At 45.6% G+C, this 21,400-nt stretch overlaps 1 protein-coding gene across 2 annotated transcripts in view; it reads right to left on the reverse strand.

The window, feature by feature from the left end:
* The window catches only part of LOC136435748 (HAUS augmin-like complex subunit 7), a 120,032-nt gene extending 99,641 nt beyond the window's left edge, over window positions 1–20,391 (reverse strand). For both annotated transcript variants that reach the window (XM_066429443.1, XM_066429442.1), the window contains exon 1: window positions 20,288–20,391. In XM_066429443.1, the coding sequence (XP_066285540.1) occupies window positions 20,288–20,347 (60 nt within the window). In that variant the 5' untranslated portion in view covers window positions 20,348–20,391. The remainder of the gene's footprint in view (window positions 1–20,287) is intronic.
* Window positions 20,392–21,400: the final 1,009 nt, after the last annotated feature.

The raw sequence follows: 21,400 nt of genomic DNA on the forward strand, positions 1-21,400 counted from the left end.
TATTGTAAGTACAGCCTTAGTTAATATAACTTATCACTCAGAATCACGTCTGTGGAATAATCATCTACTCTACGTGTTACACAAGTCATGTAAATACAGAATGAATTCTTAAAATCTTCACACGGGTGCGCCAACAAACCTTACACTGACACACTACACAAGTTTAAAATATGACTAACAATATTGCTGTTCGGGGAGTGGTCAGAGGTAGAGAAGTGCCGCCGTCCCCATCGCAGTGGTAAGACCGATGGGATTTTTTACGAGTCCTAAAAAAGACGTCTAGACTAAAAATTTCACTTAAACATTCAGAACAATATTAGGTTTAAAATACAAGTAGGAATTGGCATGAGTTGTTTGTATGGAGAGAGATTTTTGACAGGTCTAAAAGGTCACCACCTCACTGATAAAAAAATATGGCTGACCCTCTTCCTGACCTCTGACCTCTCACTTGAAGAGAAGAACAACGTCCAGACTTTGCATGATGCACAAAATGACTAACCAACTTGTGGACGTATGGACTGATAAGTATCTAATGCCAGCTCAGAAGAGGACTAGAAATAGTCATGCTTTTAAGTACCAGAGTTATCAGTCAAGGATTGATGTGTTCAAAAATTTGTATTTTCCGAGAAAGTAGTAGAATGGAACTCGTTGTCATCAAGTAACATGTACTGTAGGAGCATCCTCACTAAACAGCTTTAAAGAACAGTTGCAGTCAGAATTGCGAAGACTAGGTGTAACAGACCGTTCGGTGTAAAATAACCAGCATGCCACGTGCCTGCGAAGCTGGTGTTACCCCTTATGGCGGTTATACCTTAATATATCGAGATACAGATACAGATGAGGTCTAGCCTGAACAAGGTCCTGATTGTTGTAGTACAGTAGTTCTACTCTACTGAGGCCTACTTGGTTGAATAATCTCTTTTCTACTTGGTACTTGAGTACCAGTCGATAGTATGTAGCGATACTGGAAACATTTCGCCCCTCCCTCACAATTTAATTCAATTCTCACATCAAACAGTGAGTGAATTCAAGCTATTAAGTTGTTACAAATCTGTCATCAATATGTTCAATGGAACTTCATCCAGTCAGTTATATTTTTGTATCGTTATTAAGCCCAAACTAAGAAAAACTTGTGTTTGAAAGAAAGATATCTTGACACCCCATGACAGACGTGCTTTACAACATTACACATTTATTACTCCAGGAAGGAGGATGACCTCCTGATTGGAGTATTGGAAATGCTTTTGTTTGCATGCTTGCAGCTAGAACTCACGATCCTGTTGTCGCATTGGTGTGTAACTTGGCATATCATTTGCTAGGTTGGGCGTGGTGATGCACGATGTCTTTGTGACACCGTAACTGCTTTTATCGTCAATGCAATGTCGTAATTGTACCCCTACATTTTGTATATTGACGCACAAGTGCTACTGCCCGCCCAAGTGTCGTTAGCAGATACAGGGAAGATTCTTTCGCTACTTCCTGTGATCGTATAGTCACTGTCACATTGTAAAATAGACAACGTGCATCACCACACGCAACCTAGCAAACGATAGGCCAAGTTACATACCAATGGGGCAACGGGAATTGTGAGTTCTAGCTGCGAACATGTGCAGAGTGACCTCCTGTTTGTGTATAAGTATGGTGTCCAGTCGCAGCTCGCATACAATGTACAGTAGAAGCCACTTAATTGCACCTCGGATAAACGCACCTTCCATTTAATTGCACCGAATCCCAATATCCAAAACCGGTTCCCATTCACTGCATTGTTAGTGACTCCGCATATCTGCACCGCGCATGGTCACCAATGCCGGATAACTGCACCTTTTTTTTTCAAAAATCCTCGACAAGTTAACTGAAAAGGTGCGCCAAAATCGGCAAACGCGGTACAAATGAGCCAATACCTGCCGGTGTAAAGGCGCAATACCGCCAATATGTTTAAAACTGTTTTGAGTAACAAAAGAAGGCGGTCTCCATTGACAGTTACGTTGATAGGAATCGTATGGGAGGTCCCGGGCGGGTCACCCGTAATCAGTAACCAAGTTTTAGTTTCAATTCCTAGTTTCATGGCAGTACATGATTTACGTAAATCGACAACTGCACTCTACGTAATGTAACACAGAAACTGTTATCCCATGAGTGGCATGACGATGTTTCAGAATGCCTCCCCTGTAACATTACGTGTGTTGTAATGCGGTAGATCGCATGGAAAAATGAAAGAATGCAAAATCAAAACAGGTTCGAAGTCATTTCTTTATTTTCAGCAAAGGGTCAATAAATAAAGTTTATGACTGAATAATTTCGTCTGTTTTCTTTATGCTAGTGTTTCTGACTAACAATACACCCCCTCGCCCATGGTGGTGCGGTCCAGCTGGGCATTTCGCATAATTGCACCAGCCGGATAATTGCACCAAAAACGCTGACAAATGGGTGGTGCAGTTAAGCGGATTCTACTGTATGTGCGCACGGAGCGGGGCAGTGCACCTTTATGCACATCGATCGCCGTGTGAAAATGGGAAATCTCTGGACCTTCAAACTAAAACTTGTAGTTTGTAGTACGGAGGCTGTGACAATGTAAAACGTTTACGCTGGGGATGAAAGATTATTGATATATGTCTCTCAGAAAAGTGCCCGCGGGCCACAGAAGTTACTTCCGGGTGGATTCACCGAGGGGTCCGGTGACCTTTGACCTTTGAGAAATGTTACAAATTAGCCTTTTTGATTGCAGTTTGAAGAGCTTTGGAACAGAACTGAGTCAGCTTACAGATGTGATTTTTGTGGCAGAGACTGTCATTCTCGTATACATGTAGGGCTCACAGTTTAGTCCATGCCGTAGGGCTGAAGTGAATTAGGGTTTTACCATGAATACTGACCAACGGAGGCCATATATAGTTTGATAGCTATAGATCATGATCAGAAAATGGCTCAAATGGTCAAGTTCGAAAATGGTTCACCTGGCGTTTTCCTACAGTACAACAAGAGGTTGCCCATATAATTGTCTAATTCAGTCCTATACATAGCAAAAAGAAGAACAAAGAGCCCTGGGTGTTCGCTGATGAATGTATTAATGTTTATGTTTAACAATGAAATATAGAAGTCCCTGCAGGGTAGTGCAGGGTCCGTAATAAAGTAAAGTATCTCAAGATAATAGGTCTAGCAGTTCTAATTGAGAAACAGTGCACCATTAAAGTCTGGGGCCATCATTAACACTTATAATGGCTCATCCCTAGTATAGACAATTAATCGCCAAATACAACAAAATAAACCAGGATAGTAATTCCAAGAAGTGAATCAGGGTCTGTGATTTCACACCTTACATCTAGATCCATTTCATGCATTTATCTAATACTAGCAGGTCACTAGCAAAGGAAATTAATTATAACAAACACCTTACCCACAATGTACTATAAATACTTCACAGAGAATTGTGTCCTACGGACTCTTGTTAGATTTACGTCAGTAACATCTCCGTGGAAATAAATTTGAGCGTAGGGTTTGGATGTTAACAATGTTTTTACGAACCTGCTGTCCCATTGAGAAATTATGTTAACGACGGGATATCACCGGAAACTAGCGGTTCGGTTACTACATGTATTAGTAACCTTACCTTACGTACCCATCAACTACTTAGCCTGGGTGCCATCCTATTTCTACCGGGGCTCCTACACATGCTACCCTCAAAAAATATTTTTTGAGGGTAGCGAGTGTCAGAGCCCCGGTAGAAATAGGATGGCACCCAGGCTATCAACTAATCTCCAAGCAGAGGTTGGTGGGGGAGATCGTCACTGTTTTATCATATGCCCCTTTTTTGTCCGCTCGCCCCGAAAAAAACGGGGCATATGATAAAACAGTGACGATCTCCCCCACCAACCTCTGCTTGGAGAGTACCCATCAACGGCCATTTTGCCTGTACATGTATATATTACTAGTGCAACCCCGCGAGTGGCAAAATCAGCCAATCAGAGACGACTTTGCCGCCAGCCGCTTTGACCAATGAGGTGCTGGCGCTCGCTGAAGTTGTGGCGAGAAATGTGTGATTTAGACCCAGTATAGACCCCCCCCCCCCCCAATGCAGACCCTCAGATCTGCATCTGTCAGCCAATGTCCTCTACATATTAAAATAAGTAGAATGAGTCTCTACAGCGTGTTCCTTGCCATTCATGGAAATGAAAATCAATGACAAAGATAATTTTTCCTCACGGCACCTGCTCGTTTCCCGGACAAGCATCGTTCATGGACCAGTTATTAGACATGGTGTGTATCATCGACAGTTCTGAAGATGCCACTCAGAGAGCCATGTCCAGCCCTGGACACATCAGGTCAGTCACATCAAGTAAGCAGGTAGCCTGTCCAGCCCTGGACACATCAGGCCAGTCACATCAAGTAAGCAGGTAGCTTGTCCAGCTCTGGTCACATCAGGTCAGTCACATCAAGTAAGCAGGTAGCTTGTCCAGCTCTGGTCACATCAGGTCAGTCACATCAGTAAGCAGGTAGCCTGTCCAGCCCTGGACACATCAGGCCAGTCACATCAAGTAAGCAGGTAGCTTGTCCAGCTCTGGTCACATCAGGTCAGTCACATCAAGTAAGCAGGTAGCCTGTCCAGCCCTGGACACATCAGGCCAGTCACATCAAGTAAGCAGGTAGCTTGTCTGGCCCTTGACACATCAGATCAGATCAGTCAAATTGTTATGAACCCACTAAGACACATGTAAGACCATTATTTAGTAACTGTAACCCCTCCTTCATGAAAGTGTAATAGTCCAAGAGAGCCTCATTCTGAGAAAGACCCAGGCTGTGATTCTATGTGTTGGAATCCTGGGGGTCAGGGAATAAACCATGTGGCTCCACAATCTCTGTCTTGGCTCCCTGTATCTGTGTCCAAATTGGCAATGACCTCAACATCGGTCCATAACACAAATCATTCATTAAGCATTTCAATGGTCAGAAAATGATTTACAAATTCTTCCAAATTTCATCATGTGGGACTTCATTATTACTGTACATGGCTTTAAATGGAATCCACATACAGCCTTCTAGTACTTAAGTCCATTCCAAATCAACGAGAGAGTTGTTATTGTTTCATCCTACTGTTATTTCCTACTGTGATAATGGACTTGGCCTCGTACTGGTTTATTGGTTTATTTCGATACCCTTTAGTCGAATTACGACTTATCTTCCAGGGGTCAACACAAAAAGTATACAAACACAGACATATATACCGTGCAAGATTAAAAGGACATAACGTTATATACATAATCATAACAAATACAGATTGCTAACTTAACTTACGAATAATTGGTGACAAACTGGTAGATGGCCTTCCTAAAGTGATATGGGACTGTCAATGATTTGATGTTAGATGGCAATGTATTCCAAAGATTGATGGCTCGGTAGAGAAAGGTTCGCTTTTGACTGTTAGTTTTAGGTTTAGGTAGTTTGAAACTGTAGGAGTTGGATAATCTAGTAGAGTATGTGTGGGTAGAATTGACAGGGACAATGGAACTGTAAATGTTTTTAGGCTCGTGACTGACAAGTATTCTGAAAAAAGTATTTAAAGTACTGATGGCGAACCTTTCTCTTACTGTGGGCCAACCTAGATCCGTATGCATTTGTGCAACAGGTGTGTCAATCGCACATTTCAAAAGCATTCTACATGCTCTGTTCTGTACCAGTTGGAGCCTACGAGTGTTCAAGTCCGACATGTTGGCAAGGACTGGTAGGCAGTACTGCGCCACAGAAAGAACTAGTGCACACATAACTACCTTAAAAACATCATGCGTCATGGCCCATGCGTGCCGCCTCAGAAGGGCAATGTTCCTAGATTGTTTAGCAATAGTATGATTCACATGCAAATTCCATGTAAGTGATTGAGTGATGTGCAACCCAAGCAACACCGTCTCTTTCACCTGTACAATACCCTCTGTTCCAATTACTAAGTCTAAAGAGGTTGAAGGCAGAAGGGCAAGTTTTCGGGGTGAACCGAAGAGCATGCACTTGGTCTTCAAAATGTTCATGACAAGTTTGTTGCTCTTTACGCATTCTGATATCTTATTAAGGTCAGGCTGTAAAGCAGCAGTTATCTCAGATAACGACCTTGCAGCTTTGTACATCGATGTGTCATCTGCGTACATTTCAGTTGTACTGTTTAAGACTGACAAAGGTAAGTCATAAGTAAACAATGTGAAAATAAGTGGGCCTAGACAACTTCCCTGGGGGACTCCACATTCAAGTACAGATGGTTCTGAAAAATGCCCATTAATATACACTATCTGTGTTCTACCCTGCAGATAACTACTCATCCAAGTCAGAGAGCCTAAACTGAAGCCATAGGATTTAAGTTTTGCCAATAGAAGCTGGTGATCAACTAGATCAAAAGCCGCACTAAAATCATTGTAGACGGCCCCTACAATTTCTCCTTTATCTATGGCGGAGAGCCAGTCATCAGTCATTTGCAATAGGGCGGTGGATGTGGAATGGTTTGGTCTGTAGGCATGTTGGTGGGGTGTAACAATATCATTCAGTGTAACATATTGCCAGATCTGATTGTGTGCCACCTTTTCTAATACTTTGCTTAAGGTTGGTAGTAAGCTAATAGGCCTGCTGTTATTCCCAGTCAATGATATTCTGGTGTTCTTAGGCAGGGTGCACACCTTAGCTCTCTTCCATTGGTCGGGAAATAAGTGATTGATAAGTGATTGATTACAAATATGCCTTACTGGCGATGCAATATACACAGCTGATAATCTAAGTAATTTGTTCTCTAATTGATCAATACCACATGTTGATGACATAGGAATGTTTACCAACAACCTGAGTATTTCCGCAGTGCTGACAGAGTGGAACTGAAAACCGCATGACTTATCAGACATAATGTGCTGATCAATGAGATCAGTGACAGGTGCGTTTTGAGACTGCAGGTTTTTCCTGTGAGTCTCGGTCTTAGTTGTGTCGTAATCATTGAAGTAGTTGGCAATTTGACTAGGCTTAACTATGTACTGACCATTCATTTCCACACAGGTAGGACTATTGCACTTAGATCTACCTAATAATGAATTAGTTAACTTCCATACATGTTTTGGATCCTTGGAATTCTCAGTCATCTTGAATGTGAAATAGTGTTTCTATCTTCATTCTGTTTAGCTTAACCACATAGTTTCTGAGTTTCTTGTAAACTTCCCTGTCGGAGTGTAGACCATACTTGTCAGCTTCAGTCTTAGCTTCATCTCGCATGGCCATGGCTTCCCTCATGATCAGCTCTGCGTCCAGCCAAGGCACGGAGTTAGCACGGACTGTGAAGCGTCGAACAGGAGCATGGCTCGTACTCTAGACTGTACGTGATCTACGGCTGTTACTCTAGATACGGGACGGAACGGTCCTACACAACGTGATATGTGAACCTAGCTACATCTCGACTCTCTTTCGTCTCTGGGTTATACTACATCCGGGACCTCTACCGGTCTCCTCCTACAGTTCTACACAGTGCTACACTGTCCTCCCCTCACATGGGACACGACCCAGTGTCCAAATGTTCAAGTCAAAGTGGGGGTCTCTACAGAGATCGCGCGATGTGCTCCCTGGGCTGCCTAGCTACGTTGTTGTCAGAATCTTCATCATCACCGCTGGGCTCTCCAGCTACGTATACATACGTTGTCGTCAGTTGAAGCACTTTTTCTCAGTTTGTCGGGTCATTTGGTGACGGCCGCCTCGACCCGAGCTAAAGCAGGCGCATTTGGGTCCCAAGTCTGTCCACCCAGACAGCCATGTCTGGCCCCACACTGACCTCCTCTCCGGTTATCTTCGAGCTGGACACCATATGCATATTTGAGTTCATATCCCCGTGAAGGCTGTCTACCGTCACAAGCTGTACTGCCGCTCGACTGACTAGGGTGATCGTGTCTGGTCTCGGGAAGACAGAACCCAGCTTTTCAGCCAGCAGGGGTGGTTTCATTCCACTGACGAAAAGGCCAACGTTACCCCCATCCTTTCACGTTCTACCTTGGCCGTGGCCGGAAATGCCGCCAACAACAACCCCCGAAGATGTAACTCATAATCCAGTAAGCCTCCTCTACTGAAATGTAACGGTTCGTCCAGCGCTCGTTGTTGCTTGACTCCTGCTCCAAACCGCTCAGTCAATTTCTCACTGACCGAGTGAAGTTGTCAGTCGTGCCGGTACCCAGGCTTTCAGCATACTGCAAGGCCGGCCCATCGAAGTGAAGCATGAGATAGGAAGCTCAACCATTGTCTTTCCATTTTCGAAGTTTTGCAAGCCTGTTAAACTGAGAGTTCCAAGCGTCATAGTCCTTGTTCCGTCCCATAAACTTGCCTACTCTCACCTCTCAAATAAACCTACTGGTACGTTTATTTTAAATAAACGTACCGGTTTTATTTTAAATAAACGTACCGGTACGTTTATTTTTTTTCGCCTCAAAATCCGCCCGGTACTTTCTTATTTTAGACGGTACGTTTATTATTTTTTTGAAAAATGGAGGCTTTGCTAACCAGGAATCCCTATAAATTCTAAAGTTAAGTTTTTTCGGCCTAGCGGCGTTGATTTTCCCGCCGCTCTGACGGCCTTGTAAAAATAATCCTGGCGGCACTCGTAACACATCGGTCGATATCGCCATGACGCTACAAAGCAAACGGGAAAATAAGACGCGACACTGCGACACTAACATTTCAAAATACAATTTTCATAAATAACTTTGACAGTCTCTGTTTACATCGTAAACCCAAGGAGTAAACCAAAGCACGCTGATAAAAAAAAAGTGTAGAGTAGAGTGCACGGGGAATAATTCCTGCCCACTATCGGCAGCGCGGCGGAGGAATAAATTGTTTGCAGAAGACATGTTACATGTAAAAACAGCAATCATAACTTAACTTCCCTTGTGATATGTGTTTTGAGGCCACAAAATCTCTGAAACGGCAGAAATATATCCGATATGATTCAGTCAACTACAGCTTGAAATCGCGAAACATGGCCGCCATTCTCTGCCGCTATCAGGCATGGCGAGAGTAAAACTAGCAGCATATTGCATAGCGCGGATACCGGTCTTTAAAATGATACCGTAAACGCAGGGAAATATCATATTTTTGGGCAACGACAGACACAGAAGGCCATCTTTATTTTCAGAGGGTTCCTTATTTTAGAATGACCGTAAGATTTCCCCAATTTAGCGGATAAGCGTGGTTTTCTAGCGTCGACAAGAAATCGGTAACTTAGTATGTGCGGTCTGAGACGTTTAGCTACGTTTACAGTCGATCTCTGTTCAGTATTGTGGGCTCTACCGCGGGAACTCGAAATCCTAGCGTCTCACAAAAACTTTGTTTTCAACGCTATGGAGCAAAAGTTTACAGACATAAGCCTTTTTTGTGGAGGGAGTGTGTTTATATATGTTTTTTTAGAAAATATGATCAGGTACATTAGTAGCTATCTGATGATTTTTGTTACAGTATGTCAGTGTCACCGATTGTCAGTAATCATAAATGATATACATGTACAACAATTTTCTTTGATCTTTTGCATCAGGTTCCAAGTAGAAAATGCACATTTTCACTTGTTGAACTTGAAAGCACCGTGGCCCCCGGTTTTGAGTCATAGCGGGGAGCCTATGCCCAATTTTTCAACATTAATACTATATTTTATCGAAGTGCGGAGGAAGATTATCATGATTTGAACAAGCTAATTTTGTAGTTATTCTGTTCAATATCTACACACAGTACTTAATAGGTATGGTCCTGAGGCATAATTGAATACCTGTAGATATAACCTACCTGTTTATTATCTTATTTCCCTTGGACAATTGTATGGACACAGTTTAACTTGACTGTCAATTTTGACATTTTCCGGGGGTTACTTATATTTCAGGGGGTACTTACATGTATATTAGATTTTGAAGATTTGTCCGGGGGGTACTTCTATTTTAGGGGGTACTTCTATTTGAGAGGTGAGAGTATCAGGGTAACACCCGATTTGCCCACCATTTTTCTCGTCGCACTCACGCAGCTACCAAGGAAGTCTCAGCTGTGACCCACTTCTGACACCAGTCACCCTGACCAATCGAATCATGTGAATCGCATTGAAACTCATATCAGCCATTTCCCGACAAATCGCTCTCTAGTCTAACTTGCGTTAACGACTACATCTGACCAAACAAACTCGCCAGTGAGATGGTGGAAGGGTTCAGCTTCCAAAAGACGTTATCAGATTGACTATTTTGGCACTTTGGAAGTGATTGAATCCGCCCGCAATTTAACTTCTAGTTTCTACTATTTTTCTTTAAACGTTAAATTGCGGGTGGATTCAATTACTTCCAAAGAGCCAAAATTGTCAATCTGAAAACGTCTTTTGAAAGCTGACATCTTCCACCATCTCACTGACGGTTTGTTTCTTCAGAAATAGTCGTTAACGCAAGTTAGAAATCGATTTTTCAGGAAATGGCTGATACGAATCTGAGTTTCAATGCGATTCACGTGATTCGATTGGTCGGGGTGCCAGTGTGACAATGGACTTGGCCTCGTACTCTAGACTGCACGTGATCTACGGCTGTTACTCTAGCTACGGGGCGGAACGGTCCCACACAACGTGAAGGCTCAATGTGAACCTAGCTATATCTCGATTCTCTCTCGTCTCTGGGTTATACTACATCCGGGACCTCTCCCGGTCTCCTCCTACAGTTCTACACTAGGTCTCCTCCCTTGTAGAACTGTAGACTTGTGCCTCATGCGTGCGGCAGGTCATGCCCACTTACCAGGCACATTTGGGACCTGTGCAGCACCAATCCAGTTCCCTCTGGGCCTTTGTATTCATGCAGCACTACTCCACTCACAATTAATCATCATTAATCATCCAGGCTAGCAGGACTGCCTTTCATGTTGGTACAGCGCCATCAGGCGGGGTAGCAGGGAATTGCGCGGACACGTGACTCGACCCGACCAATAGCCTCAGACAGAGTCTTGCGGGATCTCGAAGAAGACGGACATACTTCTTGGGCGACCTCCTCGGTTTGTACCATCATCCCGGTCTTATACGTCAACTTGCAGGCTGGACAACTCCTCTCCGTATCTGAGATCACCTTAAACATGTTCGGGGCAGGAAAACGGAAAACCAGACGGCCGACGCGTTTCGCAGACTACAGATTCGAGGATGACAATTGGTCGGAGCATGCCACCGACCGTTCTCTGTCCCCACGAATTTGTGTTTTCTACGACAAAAGCTCTTGGACATGATGATTTGACATGGGATCAGTTCGTGGCCGGCGAGATTGCTATCATCTTACACAGGGACACAGACCCCAACGAGAGCTACAACAGAGCGCAGATCTTAAAGGGCGCCATGCTAGACATCCCGACATACACCTTCGAGGGAGTCAGGGCGTTTTACCGCACAATGTTGCAACACGTCGAGCATGCTCTCCTGGACCTAGATTCCACACACACATTGGCGGATGTGAAGGCACTCAAGAACGACTACCTGCGCCGACCAGACCAAGTTGCCCCGGACACTCCATCCGACAAGACCAAGACAAAGGTCTCCGCTACCGACACACCTTGCTCAGGCTACCAGAGAGGCACATGCACGTTCAACACTGACCACCCTGGCTCCTACGGCAGCACCTTCAAGCACGTATGCAAATACTGCTACAGGTTCCGACCCGACGTACCTCTCCGCCACACACCCAGCGAGTGCAAATACGCAGACAAGACCAAGCGCGACGCCTACACCGCCTCCAAGGCGTGACTACTACACTCCACAGACGCCCCCGCTTTCAACGCCAGACCCAGTCCCTACACGGACGCCTTTTCGAACACCGACTTCGATTACACAGATGCATCCGACACAACCCACACCCAAAGCATCAGCAAGCTTCAGGACCACGCACAACCGAGCCCGCCAACCAGTCGTCCAGCAGACATCCATACGTCCAACATCCCCGCCATCTGTCCTCCCGTTCAGGAGCTCGTCTCAGCACAGCCACACAGAGCGACAACGACTGGGTTCCCCGACAATCCTCGACCCGCCTCCTCAAAGAGTCAAGACCAGCAGCACGACAGCTATGCCACCGCGGAGTCTCGGCCTTCCTGCCCCGCACACGACGGAATGCGCAGACAGCCAACACAACTTCCCGGCATCACGACATGCTCAAGCTCACACCACGCAGGCTCGGGTCCCGACCCCGTCACAGCGGAACACACACCAGCTGACAACGTTGTTCGACCGCCCTCAGCCTCGGTTTCGTCCCTACGTCCCGCCCAGGCGCTACACAAGGCGATTTATGACTCCGGAGACTTCAACTTCCGCGGACTACGCATACCCGTGAACTCCAACCTGAACATCTCGGCCTGGCGCGCCGCCCTCTCACAGTACCACGACAGCGTGGTCGCCGACTTCCTGGACTTCGGCTGGCCGGTGGGCTACACTGCGGCGACCATTCCTAGATCCACATTACGCAATCACCCGTCAGCCAACGAACACAGCGATGCCGTTGAAGACTATCTGGATAAAGAAATTCGCCTCGGCGCCACCCACGGTCCATTCTTTGACACCCCATTCGAGCGCTTCGCTTGTTCGCCTCTACAAACAGTCCCCAAGCGAGACTCAGAAAAACGCAGGGTGGTCGTGGACCTCAGCTTCCCCCCAGGATCTTCTGTGAACAGCGGTATCCCGGCGCAGGAATACCTGGGCGACCAGTTCACACTCACTCTCCCCAGCTACGACGCATTTGAGGAACTCTTACGCACCAAGGGCCAAGGCTGCCTCATGTTTAAGAGGGATCTCAGCCGGGCATACCGCCAAATCCCGGTCGACCCCCACGACTACCACCTGCTGGGCTACCGATGGCGGAACGGCTACTACTTCGACTCGTCATTTCCCTTCGGTCTCCGGTCCGCGGCTATGGCCTGTCAGCGCACAACGAACGCCGTGTCCTTCGTCTACTCTCAGCAGGGCTACTCGTGCGTCAACTACATAGATGATTTCGGAGGTGCTGACACACCAACCCGCGCAAAAGAGGCCTTTCGTGTCTTGGGCGACACCTTCGACAACCTCGGGCTAGAGGAGTCGGCGGACAAGGCCACTCCACCTTCCACACAAATGACCTTCCTTGGCGTCGGCTACGACTCAGACAAGATGTCCAAGGAAGTGACACCCGACAGACTCAGCGACACTCTCAGCGACCTCAAGCTCTGGACCACGAAGAAACGGGCGACAAAGCGGGAGATTCAAGCCATTCTAGGCAAACTCTCATTCATCTCCGCCTGCGTGACACCGGGGCGAGTCTTTCTCTCTCGCATCATAACGACATTGAAAGGCCTCCGCAGCAATCATCATAGGGCTCGCCTCAATAGCGAGTTTCGTAAGGACATCCAATGGTGGCTCAGGTTCCTCCCAGCCTTCAACGGCGTCTCACTCATTCATGATCTGCCAGGCCGCGGCCTATCTGACGTACCAACGACAGACGCCTGCCTCTTCGGTTGCGGGGGCACCTTCCAACAGGAATGCTTTCACACACAGTTCCCACAAGAGATCAGCGAGCAAGACCACCCCATCCACCGCTTAGAGATGCTCGCGGTTGTCGTGGCGTGCAAGGTATGGTGTGGTGCACAATCAACATCGCATGCGACAACACCGTCACCGTGTACGTCATCAATTCCGGTCGCTCTACAGACACCTTTATGCAGGCCTGTGCCAGGGAACTAGTTTACCTACAGGCAACAAACGACTTCCGCCTCTACGCACACCACATACCAGGCGTCGACAACAGGTTGGCCGACTTCCTCAGTCGCTGGCACACAGACCCGAGCTATCAGACACAGTTCCAGCTCGCGACAGACGGCCAGGTCTGGACGGCCATCCAGATTCACCACTCTCTCTTCCAATTCTCTCATCCGTGGTAGCCAGCGAACCTCTCGATTCTGCTTCACACCCAGCACGTACTCAACTGACCATTCCTTCCTTCCACCACAGAGGCAGCATGGCGGACTCTGCAACAGGACACGCTACGCACACAACGCTCAGCCTTCGCTGCCTCGACACAGGCCAATCACAAGACTCACTTCACAGCCTACCTGGCCTTCTGCCGATTCTTCAAGAAACAACCTCTACCAGCCACGGCGCACCTACTCTCCTGCTACGCGCAGTTCCTGAGTCGGTCCCTGCGCTATCCCGCCTCAATCTCACACTATCTATCCTCCGTGAAACTGCTTCACCAGCACCACGGATTCTTTGACTTTGACCTCAAACACTTTGAACTACAGCAGACACTAAAGGGCCTTAAGAGACAGCTACAACACCGGCCCAGAGAACACCACCCCGTCACACCAGAGTTTCTGCTCAAGGCGCACCGAGCCTTAGATCTCCACAACGCGAAGGACGCCACCATCTGGGCCATCATCCTCATAGGATTCTTCGCTTACTTCAGGAAATCAAACCTGGTTCCCTCAACCGCTAAAACCTTCAACCCAAACCGACACCTCTGCCGCCGGGACATCGCCGTGGCCACAGAGGGCCTGCTGCTCCGCACCAGCTGGTCAAAAACAATCCAGGCCAACGAACGAGAGCTCCTGACCCCCGTGCTCGCCATACCAGGCTCCCGTCTCTGCCCAGTCACCGCGTTCAACAACATGGTACGTCTTGTCCCGGCCACTCAAGACTCCCCAGCGTTCCAATTACCACCAATGCCACACCATCACTTCCGACCGGTCACCAGCTCCATCCTAGAAAAGGCTTTCGCCAAACTCATGGCCGCCGCGAACCTACCAGCCGGCTACCACACACTGCACGACCTCTGACGCGGCGGTTACACACTTGCCTTCGAGGCAGGTGTCCCGAGGGAACTCCGCCAACGCCACGGCGACTGTCGCTCTAACGCAGACCTTCTCTACCTGCAGCCGTCGATGGAACAACGCCTGCGCCTCCCCGTCGCCATGGGAACCCTGCTTCGTCGACGTACAACCTGACTCCGCCACGACTACAACTTCCATCCCCACACACACTTCTTCTTCTTGGGCACACCTTCGGCCTGGCCATAGACATCTGTATTATCAAAGCTCATCCGACAGCATTAAAGATGTCTTGTGCCCAACTCCTTCTCGCACCTTTCTTGTGGCCAGAGGAATTATGTTGGTACAGCGCCATCAGGCGGGGTAGCAGGGAATTGCGCGGACACGTGACTCGACCCGACCAATAGCCTCAGACAGAGTCTTGCGCGATCTCGAAGAAGACGGACATCGTCCACCACCCAGGCAGCCAGCACGGACAACAGAGAACATTCGTGCCTACAGTGCTACAAACGTGACCAACTCAGGTCTCGTCCAACTGACAACAGCAAAACAACGAACTCTACGCTACATCACATAGCCTAGCCCGTAAAAGGACCTATTCAGCTAGATAAGTTGCAGAACTGTAAATTTCCTCCCTAGTGAGCTACCGGGGTAGTCAGCCAGCACAGCGAACACTGTTATACGCTTTATCTTAACATCAGCTTCTAATCATCTCGTAGCAGACTTCAGCGCGAAGTCCAGTAGTTCTTAGCCAAGACTTCGTCACTAGGACCAAGCTATATTACCTCGTTAAGGGACCATCTTTTCGTTTTTCTATTCGCCTTGTTTTCATTAAGCTCGTAGTCGAACCCGTTGGTTCTCAGCCGCATAGAAACCTAGATCGTAAACTAGTAATCTTCTGTACAATCCTCGACAATCCTTGACACTTGTTTGGGTTTAGCCCTCCATTCCAAGGTTCAAAGCCCGGGTCTCGCCCGAGGCCATAGACATCTGTATTATCAAAGCTCATCCGACAGCATTAAAGATGTCTTGTGCCCAACTCCTTCTCGCACCTTTCTTGTGTCCAGAGGAATTCCTGCCTGAACCACATGTCAACTTTCCCCCCTGATCTGGTCCGCAGGGGTCGTCACACCTTATTAACATCTGCCTTGCTGCCCCCTGCCAAAGCCACATGTGGTATCATCTTGGATTACATGTACCAAGGAAGCTTTGTCTATCTGCCAGAAGAAATTACAGGTTTGCGTAGCGAAACCTATGTAGGATCCGTCAGGTTGTGTGTTGGCCGCCATCTTGAATTGTGACGACACAGATCGCCATTTTGTATCTTCAGCCAATGATATGTGATTTCGTCACTATGACGCCAGTCATATAGGACTTATTCAGGACATCGTCACTTTTGCTTATTCATTGCATCATCTACTGAATATTTAACTTTATATCATTATTGATCATTGTCTTCATTCAATGTTAATTCATTATTGTGTTTCAAGCCGTCTGTACTGTCCAGACCAGCCAGTCTTCCCTCTATGAATACCACCGACTAAGCTGGTAACTTTTGTTTGTGGGTTAACCCTGTACCTGAAAATGCAGTTGGATTGATGTTAAATAGAGATTAACCAATACCAAATTGGTATCAATTGATAGGCAAGAAGATAAGTTCTTTTACTGTCTTGACAAAATCCATGTTGTTACATAACTAACATAGATAATTGATACAGTAGAATCCGCTTAACTGCACCACCCATTTGTCAGCGTTTTTGGTGCAATTATCCGGCTGGTGCAATTATGCGAAATGCCCAGCTAGACCGCACCACCATGGTAAAAACAGACGAAATTATTCAGTTATTAACTTTATTTATTGACCCATTGCTGAAAATAAAGAAATAACTACGAACCTGTTTTGATTTTGCATTCTTTCATTTTTCCATGCGATCTACCGCATTACAACACACGTAATGTTACAGGGGAGGCATTCTGAAACATCGTCATCAAAAATTTGATGTATTGCTTGGTTGAAATTTGAAATATGGATAGAATTACAGATTGAAGTTCTAAGAGAGGCAGTAGCGTCAACTTTATGTTTTGTTGACATTCAACTTTATTTTATGTGGTGCACCCAAATTTTTTCTGTGCACTTAATTTTTTGGGTTGGATGCACCAGTGCACCTATTTCCAAAAAGAATTTCGAGCCCTGTTAAATTACCCTAGATCATGTAAAAAAAATTGCAGCAAACTGAACTTAGCTACACCCCCAAAAAGGCACTTTCCAGCTGTAAGCGCACGGCCGCATCACCCACAATGCCCAATAGGGGCTGCTCGTACAGCCCTGCAGCTGCCGGCGAAGATTTGGCGGCTCCACGCACTATGAATGCATACACATGGTTCACGTCACCTTAAAGAAAAAAATTACTTCTCCATGGAGGAGCTCTAAACAGGATTTGGCGGCTCCACGCACTATGAATGAATACACATGGTTAACGTCACCTTTAATAGGGTAAAAAATTTATCTTCTATGGAGGGGCTCTACAGAACCCCTCGTCGCCGTGAATAAAAATTGTGCTAATGATTTTTAAGTGTTAATAAATAAATATGAATTAATATTCGAGGCAAAATGAAACGTTCTACACAACTTTAGGATTCGAACCCGGGCCATTGCCAACATACCACTTTCACATACTCCGCTCTCATGCCACTACGCCATCGAGCACAACTTCTATATTACCAAAAATTATATTCTATAATAAATAAAAAATTATCATCCATGAATGTAGATGACTTTACAACGAGGATAGAAAAGAACAGCGTAAAACTTGAAAACTAGAATTGCTATGCCATATTATTTACACCAGTCCTGATGATTTAACATTAATCATGTACTATGATATAGAGAACATGCAACTCGATCATAGGATTGCACCCAGTGCGCCGCGATCTTGAATACTGGGTAAAAAAGGTTGCCTGTGCCGCGAGATATCTCTTAGCTCAATCGGTTATACGGCGCGCTTGCAACGCATGTTTGCCAAATCTGGTGCGGGTTCGAATTACACTGTGCTCTTATGTTTATGCTGTATCTTATGTTTATGTTGTATGTATTGATACTTTATGTTGTTTGTATATGTATACGCAGCGTTCGAAATACCCGTCTGCAATCTGCAAATTGCAGAAAGATTTTCAAGATTGCAGAAGAAAAATTAAACAACCTGCAATTTTGCAGAATAAAAAGATTAGGCTCATGATCAGGACTCAATGGTTCTGAATTTAGCCAGTGAGGTTATAATATAGATTTAGCTAGCTGCTAGCGGCGCTGCAGATAAACTGAAACCAGCGCCAGGCGAGCCTGACGGCGTTTTGGTGCGTGCCGACTACCTCTGAGGTTCGAGTTTTTCCGGGGATTTCCGACACTTTCCGTGATGACTTCCGTGACGAATCATGGGAGAAAATGTCAAATTCGTGCATTTCCGTCCTTAGTTCACTAATCTCCGCGGCCACGATCTCGGGATCGTCAAAAGTCGGGAAAACAATTCCCGGATGTTTCTAGTGTAAGCATGTTGCAGCAAGTACTTGACGAAAGCAGTATAGTAACGAAATTGTGGCTACTACATTAGTCCGTGGTCCTTCAAGCCCAGATGGCAGCGATGAAATTGAGAACTACTCGGATAGATCTAGAACACCGCCTTGTGAGTAAGGAAAAGGCGGAACATTTTCTCCTGTGCCGAGACAGTGGGGAGGGGGCGCCCACGTGAAAAACAATAACATCGCCGGGCCGTCTGGAGTCTGCCCGACTGTCCGGAGTCGGAGTCCGATGTTTAAAACCGATAGCAGAGGCCAAGGTTTGCGTGAAGTTTTATCATTTTTAATTTTTCATTTCAATTTTTAACAATCTTTTGAAATTTTTCCGTGGGCCATGGCTGTGATTTTTGTCAAAAGTCGTGCGATCTCATTTTGCATCAACACTCACACGTATTCCTCGCAATCAGGCAGGTTGTTGATTTTTTTTAGATTTCAATAAACAAATATTTGATTTGATTGATGTTGAATAAATACGCTTTTGCTGTTGCAATTTTCGCTATTCATTTGAATATTTCACACACACATGTATGTTATTCCTGTTTCAAATATTGCTAGTAAAAATTTAAGATAGAGTGAGAGAATAAAGAATTACAGCAATGTTGCAAATCTAGATATGATGTAAATATATGTAGGCACTATCAAGTTGAGAAGGTTGTAGTATGGAGGCTTGTGTATTTGCAGAAAATATTTTCAAATTGCATCTGCTAACAAAATTTTGACATTCTGCAATATAGCAGAACACTGAAAAAAAGGATTTCTACCAGACTACCACTGTATACGTATGTATTGATGTTGGTGATTGCATGTGCGACTGTATTGATGTTGTATTTTATCTTACGTTGGCATGTTCAAACCATGGTTTCTATGATTGTGTACATGATCATTTTAACATGCATTTGTAATTATTGTATCTTAGCTACTAGTATTCACCTTGTAGGTTTAAGGATTCTTCCATGCCATTCAATTTTAGATCGAAATTAGTTGTAATAATAATAATGATCATGAAAAGTTGATTTTTAGTCGGGAAAAAACGACCTGATGCAGACTTTTCAGTCGGAAGTGAAGGAGGGTTGAGTCGTATTTGGTGGAATAGGTATGAATATGGTCGTATTTCGGTTTAAAAGGGCTGCATCGATGACTAGCTTACACCCATTTCACGACTCACAGGAAAACTGACAGCCATTCCTGACTCAAACACTGCCTGAGGCAAAACACCACCGACGACCCATTCTCGCCTTATAACCAACTGAGCAAGGACTGCCCGAGCACTGAGATGCCGGGCGGGTTGTGCACGTTCGACCTCGCGTGCGGCTAGAGAACTTTGCCTGCTAATTTCTTCAGTTACAAACAAACTTTCATCAGTATGATGCTTGGGATCAGCTGGACTAGCTAAAAGGGCATTTCCCACCGATAGAAGGTCTCATTCCTGTATTACTCAGAGTGAGTGGGTACCCTAAAAGAGTCCGTTGCCCAAAAAATGAACGGCTGCATGAACGTGTGTTTAAATCGGTGGGAAATTCTCTTTTAGCCAGCCCGACTGATCTCAAGCGTCAAACTGATGAAACCTTTTTTGCTGGGCATTCGCTAAAAAGCCAGGTAAGAATCTTCCAGTTCGCTTTATTTAACTTCGGATCGATGGATTGACTTGAAACTCAGGATCAATTAGAGGGAGCACAACCTGAACATATTCCGAGCAAAAAAAGTTAGATTCATGCAGCGCGGACTTCGCCAGAGTGGGCGTTTGTGGGCATTCGCTAAAAAGCCGATGCGGGTTCTGAGCGGAACACGCGGTTCCACGCTGCCGTTGCGCCACACGACTCCCCCCCCCCCCGAATACTGCAAAATTACATCAATTTTTAACACGCATTGTTTTCCTGGCATGAAAATGACTATGTTTGAAGACTAAACTCAAGTCTACTAAGACTTGGAGGAAGTAACAAACCTCGAGTCTGGACTTGAAGGAAGCTGCCAACTCCGACTTTGTCATTGAAATAGCCGCCATAATGCTTGTATATCCCAGGATGCCTTGCTTGATAGACTGTACCACTGTATACTAGGGGAGATACCAGGGCTACACACACAAAAAACAAGCGTTTAAACCATTGAACCTTGAGATGTATTTAATGAAATCTTCTGAGTTCCAAAGTCACCTTACTCATATCGGGAAGGACTTGGATAATGATATTGCATGTATAGAATTATCGATTTCGGGCTTTCGGCATTCCCAACGAAATAGTGGTATAATCGCCAGGTAGCTCCTCAAGTTTCCGGGTCGGAGTTCAAATCTGACCAGGGATTTGATTATCTCTGGATGAGGCGCTAGAGAACCCCAAGAAGTTTTGGCAATACGTTAAGAGTAGGAAGCAGACTGTCTCTGGGGTGGACCCCTGTCGGACCATGGCGAACTTGTTGTGGATGGGCAGGGGAAGGCAGAAAACCTCAGCAGGCAGTACGATTCTGTCTTCACAGTTGAGGACCTCACCACTGTACCAGACCTGGGAACTAGTCCCTACAAAAACTCCTGCAAGGTATCAACCCTGCTATAAAAGCCTCCGGCCCTGATCTGGTGCCCTGTGTCCCTTAGGGACTACGCGACTGAAATCAGCCCCATTCTACACATTATTTTCAACCAGTCACTGGAGAGTGGACAAGTTCCGACGGACTGGAGGAGCGCCTTTATCAACCCCATATTCAACACGAGTTCTACGACCTCATACGTATACCTTCGCCAAATGATTTTAACCTAAACATGACTGATGTATTAGGAGTGTCAATTACAAGTCATACCAGTTGATCGTCTTCACCCAAATAACATAAGTTGTCCAAGGTATGAGCTTAACAAAGAATGTTATGCTAACATTTATCAATTATGCAAATGAGGTCCTTATTAGCATAATTGATTCAATGGTGTTCACAATCACACAACTTCCAAATGCCACAAGTATGAAATTGCTGTCCGTCATTTACTAGTATGGAATTATAGTAGTTTCTCATTAATTATGCACATTTGCATATTTTCTATCTATCAACATTCCTATCTTCCTCGGTTACAAAT

Source organism: Branchiostoma lanceolatum, chromosome 5 (assembly GCF_035083965.1).
Source record: "Branchiostoma lanceolatum isolate klBraLanc5 chromosome 5, klBraLanc5.hap2, whole genome shotgun sequence".
NCBI classification, from domain to species: domain Eukaryota; kingdom Metazoa; phylum Chordata; class Leptocardii; order Amphioxiformes; family Branchiostomatidae; genus Branchiostoma; species Branchiostoma lanceolatum.